Raw genomic sequence first — 8,908 nt, 5'->3', positions numbered from 1 at the left:
CTGGGCTGCATCAGGTGGTTAGTGGAGCCTTTAAGTTGGCTGAACACTGTTCACCTGTTGCCAGATCCAGCTATTCGCCTATCTCCGGTTTCCGGTTTCCCGATCCTGCCTGTCCTCGACTACGTTCTCCGCCTCGTCCTTCTGGATCCTCGTTCGCCTGTCTCCCGTCCCGGCTTCCCGACCCTGCCTGCTCCCGACTACGTTCCCCGTCTCGCCCTTCTGGATCCTCGTTCGCCTGTCTCCTGTCCCGGCTACCGATCCTGCCTGTCCCCGACTACGTTCCCCGTCTCGCCCCTCTGGATCCTCGTTCGCCTGTCTGCTGCCCCGGTTTCCCGATCCTGCCTGCCCCCGACTATTCTCCGCCCTGTCCCCGTTGATTTGCTTGACGAAGTAAAGATCGGAAGTTCATTGTGTTTGCTTGTCTCTGAGTCGTGCTTTTGGGTTCTATTCTGCCAGTCTCCTCAGTGGAGCCTGACATATATCGAAGATCACTCCTTCTGAATAAAAAATGGTGTTGATGTTTTACTTTTCACAATAAAAAGAGCATGGTTATGGTTTCACAGTCTTTAATATTTAATCTTAAAAACCATGGGTTTATAAACAATCCTCAATAAATAGCATTTCAGGGTAAAAATAAACTTTACATACAAACAGTAACACATAATACAAGTCTTTGCTTCACATGTCTGTGTATATATATATATATATATAGTAAATCACACCCCCACATCGACTCAACACTTGACCCTCAAAAATGTTCTCCAAGGGTTCAATATCGCTTTTAGAACTGTTGAAAAATGGGTGTTATTAATTTTTAATTGTGCAAAACATGTAGTATAAGCATAAAACAGTGCCCGTGTCAACCAGGGTAAAAACTAAAAATATATTTTGTCATATCAGTCTCAACCAAAAACTGTACAATTGTTATATTGTTTCTCTTTCTTCTGACAAATGTACTTATTGTAAGTCGCTTTGGATAAAAGCTTCTGCTAAATGCCCTAAAACTAAGTCAAAGGATTGAAGATGAGGTTCACTTAGTTATTAAATATTTCTATTTATTCTGTCAAACTAGTCAAAGTTTACAAGTAAGATAGCGATAATGTTCACAATTTAAAAAGTTAATGAAATTAATGAAAGCACAACCATTCATATTTTCATGGGATTATAAACTTATTAAAACATACGGAATATAAGGTTCAATTTCTGGCGGTCCGTTCTGCTAGATGGTGATCACGTTTCAACCTCTTGTTTCAACCATATCGTGCTTTAAGTCTGCCTGTTTTTCTTCGTAAGTAATGTATAAACCTTTTGGAAAATGTCCAAAGTTTATATTAAAATCTGTGCTGTTGCCCATTGGAAAATTTGAAAATTTAAAAAAATGTACGCCGTCTGTACGCCGTTGATATAACGTCCATTAAAACATTCCACATGAGGTGACATTTCAAAGGTTGGACCAAATTATTAGTTATTATAATTCTGAAAAACCTTCAGATGCTAAAAACACATTGACTTAATTTATAAGCTCTTTCTGAAAATAAATGAAGTCATGGAAACAGTTGAGGTTTATAGATAGTTCTACATATTAATTTAAAAAAACAACACTGGATTCTTTCCTCTGTTAACCCCATTTAGCGACCGTTTCTATCAGCTAAATTGTTCTACAAAAAAAGGGGAAAGAAAGAAAAATACTTATTTTTAAAATCAAGAAAAATACACCATTAGTTGGTTGTGCCTGATTTGTGAATAGCTTAAAAGGGAACTGTTGTTAGGTGGAAGAAAATGCATTTCATACTGGAAGAAAATATTATGAAAAAGACCCCTTTCAGTGATACAAACAAACACAGAATGCTTGGAAAAACTAGACTGACTTTGTATTGCTTAAAAATCTTTCTTTATCCCTTCCGCTGGTAATAACTCTTTAAATCACCATTTCCCACTGTTGCTGGAGACTGACGGTCTACCAGTGGGCTTAGTTAAAAGGTTCTGGGTTCCAACCGAAATGCTGGTTTGATGGTGGTGGATGGAACTCTCTTCCAGGCGCGCATTCATGTTTATTCCCATAGAAGAAGATGCACATTGAACACCAATGTGTGTGTCTTTATATTTGTATTTATTATCTAATCCCTCTATCCCTTTCCTCCTCCATACCTTCTTGCCCCATTCTCTTCTTTATACGGGGTATAGCCCCAAGCTCTCTCTGCCTCGTCTTCTCTTATGTTATTCACAACCTATGTCGGCTTTTGTGTATCTATCCTCTCCTCTTTTGCCTCTTTTCTTTATGTCAAATACAAAGATTCATACGAATTTGAGAAAAATAAATCAAGCTAATTAATTATTTTCCTCGCTTCTCCCCTGTCACTATCTATTCCGCTCTCGCTCGGGCTCTCTCTCTCTCTCTCTCTCTCTCTCTCTCTCTCTCTCTCTCTCTCTCTCTCTCTCTCTCTCTCTCTCTCTCTCTCTTTCTCTCGTTGGAGGCTGAGGGGCCCTGTCATGATGGTGTCATTGACCACTGAGTTAATGTGGCTCCCTGGGGGTCCACTCTCCTGCTACGCCAGCCTGATAGGAAGAACCAAACCAGGGAGAGAAGACAGGGAGAGAGAGCTAGAGAAAGAGAGAGCGTAGTGTGCAACATGGGATAATTGTGAGCTGCTTCTGAGGAGTCACATGGGGTACAGATGCTGCGCTAACCTCCTAAAACATCTGGACCGGTATTGACTAAATCCTTTATGAGATAGCAATCCGGTTCAAAAAGTCTTTGTTTACATTTTCTATTTCACTGTTAAAATGTTTGGAAGAAAACCAAACACAAAACATGAATGAATGTGGGTCTTGTTGGGTTGTCTGCTTCGGGGGGAGAGAAGGAGAGGGTAAAGGAAAGACAAAGGGGGTCTAATAATTAATGTATTATAATCTTGGTGAGTAATTGAGAAGATTAACATACAAAACTCCAACAAATGTCATGTCTTTTAGCTAAATATATTGATAAGATAAGTGGAACAGAAGTACTTTGTCCTATTAACACTTTGTGCTTTGACCAGCAAACTCGACACTAACGCGGCCTGCCATACATATTCATGTACGATTATATTAATTTACTCTATCCTGGCTGGCACTGATAGCAACTATTTTGTAAAAAATCAATTACACGGCTCGAAAAGCTTATTGCACCAGGGAAATTGGACGGTAATTTAGAATAATCAGGGCGGAGCTACTCTGTGTTTTCATTAAGTCCCACTCCAGTATTCAACAGTGCCATCTATCCCGTTCTGCTTGTTTATTAAAGCGAGAACTCCCTGCTTAAAGGTTGGGTATGGGATTTGCGAAACGCCAGCAGATTTTGAAAACACACAACTCAAATAGTCCTACCCCCTCTCCTTCAACACTGACTCTGACTCCACCCATTCCAAGTACATGGACGCGCGAGCGAACACAGATGCGCGAGAGCAAGCCATTAGCTAGTTAGCTAGCTCCAGTAGCTACCGCAGGATAACAACAAACAGAAGCTTGCTCTGGGTCACAAGCTTTGAGTACGTGCACGAAGGGGTCACGCGCGGGGAGCGGGGGAGGGGGAGTGCAGTACGACCGTTTGATTGACGTACTTACTGCCAAATGCAACTCGGTGGGTCTGGAAATCATTGGCTGGAGTTTTTCGAGCCCTGCCCGTTCCACAGATGATTGACTTGTTTAATTGTCACGTCAGTACTTCTAACTCAGTGGCTGTAAGTGGGTTAGGATAAAGATTTCAAGTGATTTTGCAAAAATGGCCAAAAAAGAGAATTCCATACCCAACCTTTAATCTCTCATTCTGTGCCTTCTGTCCTCTACTAGCCAGCTACCTTTAGCTTCAGTACCTCAACATTGAGGTTCTCCGTCCATCAACTCTCTTTCATCATCCCTGTAGGGGCTAGCCCTCCGGCGACGGCCCCCCTGTGGTGCCAGCCTCCTCCCCTCACACAGTCACCTCCGTCTTGCTATGGGTGGAGCAGCTCTTGTGCCGGGTGTGGTGGGGGTGGTAGTAAGGGGGCTGAGCAGACCCCTGGTACTCCTGCTGCTGAGCGTGGCCCCCCACCATGCCCCCGCGGTAGGCCCCGGCGTAGGGCTGGGTGAACAGATCGGGCAGGTTCTCTATGCTCTGCTGCCTCCTGGTGGAGTAGGCCTGCCTGCGGGAGGAGGGGTACACCCCACTGCAGGGGATGGAGGCACGGCCAGGCGCAGACGCCTGCCTCTGGACCTGCCGGCTGTGCGGCTCCCAGGCTCTGAAAGCCGAACTGGAGATGGAGGCGGGGTGGGAGGTGGCCTTGGGCAGGTGGGCGTGCTCCAGTTGATCAGGGGGGATGGAGATGGAGAGCGGGGTGTGGGGGGGGTGCTGGCCGTGCGGAGCCGGGTGGAGAAAGGACTTCTCTGTGTTGCGCAGTAGCGGGTCGGGGGCCGCGGCTGAAGCTTGGTACTGAGAGAAGTCCATCAGCGGGTAGCTCCTGTAGTAGTGGCCCGCCGCCGTGTCCGCTGGGGGGAAGGGAGAGGGACAAATAGAAGGGGGAGGGATAGTGGGGTAGAGAGAGAGGGAGAGAAAGGAGAAGGAATGTGGGGGAGAGAGAGAAAGGGAGGAAAGGAGAGGTAGTGTGGGGGAGGGAAAGAGGGAGGGAGAGAAAGGAAAGAGAAAGTGGGGGAAAGAGAGGGAGAGAAATGAGAGGGAATGTGGGGGAGAGAGAGGGAGCGAAAGGAGTGGGATAGTGGGGGCGAGAGGAGAGGGAGAGTAGGGGAGAGAGAGGAGAGGGATAGTGGGGGAGAGAGGGAGGCATATAGAGAGAGAGAGAGTGGGGGAAAGAGAGAGTAAGAGATAGGAAGGACAGGCAGAGTGGGGGAGAGAGAGAGTGGGGAAGAGAGATGAGAGGGAGATTGGGGTGGAGAGAGGAGAGGGAGAGTGGGGGAGAGAGACATGGAGAGGAGAAGGAGAGAGGGAGAGAAAAGAGGGAGAGAATGAGGGAACAGAAAGGAGAGGTATAGTGGGGTAGAGAGGGAGGGCGAGAGAGGGAGACATAGAGAAGTGAGGGGGAGTGGGGGAGAAGGAGAGGGAGAGTGGGGGAGAGAAAAGGGGCAATAGAAAGGAGAGGGAGGTGAGAGTAAGCAGACCAGAATGAAAAACAGAAGAGTATAGTTTGAAGTCATTAAATCAAGAATGTAAAAAGGAAAAGAGACATAGCTTGAATTAAACCCTAAACTGCAAACAAGAATGAGAGCAAAAGTGAAAATGGAAAAGACGAATGTCAAATACATAATTAAAACAGTTTAATTGAATGGTATGTAGGTCATAAACATTTATGTCTGACAACAAATACCAAATCATGAAAAAGCAAAAGCCTATAGGCTTGTTATTAACTCTCGGTAGTTTGTTTTGGTCTATTTGTCTGATGGTAACTTGATGACCCTCATTATGGGACATTGAGTTGTTTTTGTTCTAAATTAAATCGGCACTCGCCTGTTGCAGATCAGGCCATGATTTAACAAAGTAGAAATTAGCTGATTCATGTCCACGTGAATAGCTGTGGTTGGTTGCTTCAGTGAGTGTATGCAGCTTTTTCCCATTAAATTCAACCAAGCATGCTTATTTCATAGTTGTACAACATTGTCTCTGTCTATATCTTTGGGTGGTTTACAGCTAGAATCTGTTCCTGCTTGGAGAGGAGGCATTTATATACCACTGTGATGTCAGTAAAGATCAAGGGGTAGGAGCAGAGACAAGATGGGGGTGGAGTTTTGAAGGCGATCCAACATGATGGCCAGTGATTCAGGTGACTCCTTAAAGGTGAAGGTTCTTGCGGGAAGATGTGCATGGTTTCAGGGTAATAGATGAGTTCAATGTGTTTGGAAAGGGTGGCTAATACAGGGGAAGGCAAGGCAACTTGAAACGCAGGTTCATTCATAGTGCTGACAAAGGAAGGAATCACATTAAAGGACAATCATCCAAAAAACATGCAGAACGTGTTGTGGTCACAGCAGTCTGCTGTGTTTTTGTTTCCTCCTCCTTGGTCTGCCACTCCTCCTGTCTGTCTCACTTCACACCTGGTCCTCATCTGCAATCATGCTCACCTGGTCTTCGTCTCCAATCAACTCCCCTTCATAAACCCTTTGATTCCCTGCTGTCGGTGCCAGATCGTACTACGCACTACAGTGGTAATGATCCATGCCTGGTTCCAGTAATTCTTGTTACCTCGCGCTCGCTCTCTCGTCTCTTGTTGTTTTTTGACCACAACCCAGCTCTGTTTTCCTCTGCCAGCAGTTATCCGGATCCCTCACTCCAGCTCGCCTGCCTCGCTCTCCCCCCGGCTACCTCATCTACTACCTGCTCCCACGTCTCATTCAATAAACCCTTTTTCTACAATTCAACATCGTCTCCGTCTGCTCTTGGGTTCAGCATCGTTTATCTTAACAGAATGATGCTATGCTAAGTCAAATGCTATGGTATTTCTAGGGGTAGGTGTGTCGAGACACACAAACTAGCTCTGCTGTACCAGTCCAGTATGTCACAGTTGTTTTTCCAAAGGTTTGGTGGCATCTAGTTTCCCCTTTTAGTTATTCATATAAATGTGTTGGAAAATATCTAATGGAGAATACAAACAGTTATTGGATTAGCAAAATGGGTAATTCCTCAATACCAGCGTTAACTGAAACATACTTCAGTTGGACTCCCAACCATTATTATCATATTGAACTAAATATCAATATTTTAAAAGGCCTCACCTCAACCACAATAACGTTATGTCCTCAGGCTTCCCTTGTGTCATCAATCACAGTAAGATATATTTCATATTCCAATTCAATCATTTAAAACATTCCTGGTCCACATAGTGTGTGTGTGTGTAGGACGTTAACTGGTACCAATGATTCCACACGCCACCTCTGATGAAACGTGCTTTGTTAGACTTTAATGATATATTGACAGATATACATATCTAATAACTTTTTTTCGAATTGGCATGTCCAATACACAAAAAGTGTCTCCCTCTAAAGTGTGGGCGTGGTTTGTGTCGGTAGTTTGTGTGCAAGTCCTTGGTGACGCTCAAATAGTCGTTCCTACATCTCGTGAATGTCCTAGATTGCCATTGTACCCACTGCTCCAATACCTATCTGGAGCAACCTGTTTGATACCCTTACCAAACCCACTGGCTGTTCTCTAATGCCGCTTTTCCACTGCATGGTACCAGCTCGACACGACTCGACTCGACTCGACTCGGCTCGCATTTTTTGCGTTTCCACCGCGAAAACATGGTATCTGGTACCTGAAGTGGCTGCTTTTTCTAGTACCGCCTCGCTCTAGGTTCCAAGCGGCTGAGCCGATGCTAAAAGGTGACGTCGGCAGACGGCCGGCCACTGATTGGCCAGAGAGTGTGACGAAGTCACGAGAGCGACATGGCAACCATGCTGGTAACAGCCATAGCAGCGCCGCAGCCAACATATTCCACTTCTTCAACTTCTTCAACATGCCAGCTAATAATAGTAATGTTATCGATGTCCTCCATTGTTGTTATGTGGGTTCTGTCCATGTGTGGGTTGTGTAGGTGTTGTTTGCGTCGCGTACAAAAATACGTCACGGCCCTTTCGCGCAGCCGGCCCCGCCCACGTCCAGGAGGTACTATTTGCGGTGGAAAACGACCCGTGCTGCTACCGTGTCGAGTCGAGTCGAGTCGAGCTACATGTGCGGTGGAAAAGCGGCATAAGTATCGAGGGAATTCCAAATGATTAACAGAACAGAACCTTCTTTGGTACAATCACCACCATTTGCAAGTCCTTCAGTGAGGCTTTTACATTACCAGTGAATCGTCCTCCTGACTAAACCATTTTCTGTTCTCCTCCATTCTGATGACTAATATTATTCAAAGGAGGATGATATTAGTGGGGGTGGGATAGCTCTCTATTTTAGCTTCTCCGCTATCCCAGTTTGTCCCGGGCTCATCTCCCAGCCCCGCCAGAACGGCTCCACTGGACTAAAATACACTGGCTCTCCACGCCAGTTTCCACTAGGTTGTGTTGTGAATTAACAAATAGATGTTCCCCAGTTGGGGGGTGTACCACGAACCTCGCTGAACATACGCAGGCTTTCTTCGGAAAACCTGGCTCGACAGAGCCGCAACTCGCAATCAGAGTTAAATGGTACCACGAAGCTCACTTTAGATTAAATTAGTTGAACCAGGTTTTCCGCTTTAGGTTCAATGCGCATTCACATAAAAGGGGCGTTTATCGCGTCATTTGACTCACCCTTATGCAAAACAAAATCGCGCGAGAGCGGTGTATTTCATCCAAGGCTAGCAGTGTATTATTATGAACTCCTACGAGGAATTCAAAGTTCAAATCACAGCCAAGGGGAACACGGTTGCCCATAATATGGCTAGGGTGGCGCGCTGGCAAAAAATAGCCGACCGTGTTAATTCGTAAGTGAAAAGATTCTACATATTGTCTAAAAAATATTATGTATCATCATCCCTTTTACCCCCATATATGTGGGGCCCCATGTTTTCTCCTACGAACATGGGGCCAAGTCAAAAATAAATATAAAAATATTATTCAATGTGGTAAGTTGTAAGCATCCATTTGAATCATTTCAGGTGAAACTACCCTATGATTTGGTTTTCCGACTATGGAAGTGATTTTTCTTAACAATTCTCACGGCTATAATATGAATTTGTAGAATAAAAAATGCCTAGGCCTAATTGTGTCACTGACATAGCGGTTATATAAGGGATAATGGACAACACGGCACTTGACTATAGGTTAATGTATGTTGAACGTGCGGGCCACCTTCGAACTTGAAACACAGACACACTGCGCAACACTAGCCGCGTTTACTTGGCACATCTGATCCGCAACGATTTCTATGCGGAATAGATCTGTTCCTAAAATGTGATCCCCTACT

At 45.0% G+C, this 8,908-nt stretch overlaps 1 protein-coding gene across 1 annotated transcript in view; it reads right to left on the bottom strand.

Annotated features, from left to right (window-relative positions):
• Positions 1 to 549: 549 nt before the first annotated feature.
• LOC115531113 (protein shisa-8-like) overlaps positions 550 to 8,908 on the bottom strand; it is a 30,416-nt gene continuing 22,057 nt past the window's right edge. Inside the window, exon 5 of the mRNA XM_030340168.1 lies at positions 550 to 4,503. Within this exon, the coding sequence (XP_030196028.1) occupies positions 3,950 to 4,503 (554 nt within the window). The 3' untranslated portion in view covers positions 550 to 3,949. The remainder of the gene's footprint in view (positions 4,504 to 8,908) is intronic.

Source organism: Gadus morhua, chromosome 18, assembly GCF_902167405.1.
Source record: "Gadus morhua chromosome 18, gadMor3.0, whole genome shotgun sequence".
Taxonomy (NCBI): domain Eukaryota; kingdom Metazoa; phylum Chordata; class Actinopteri; order Gadiformes; family Gadidae; genus Gadus; species Gadus morhua.
This window is presented reverse-complemented; position numbering and strand designations above follow the sequence as displayed.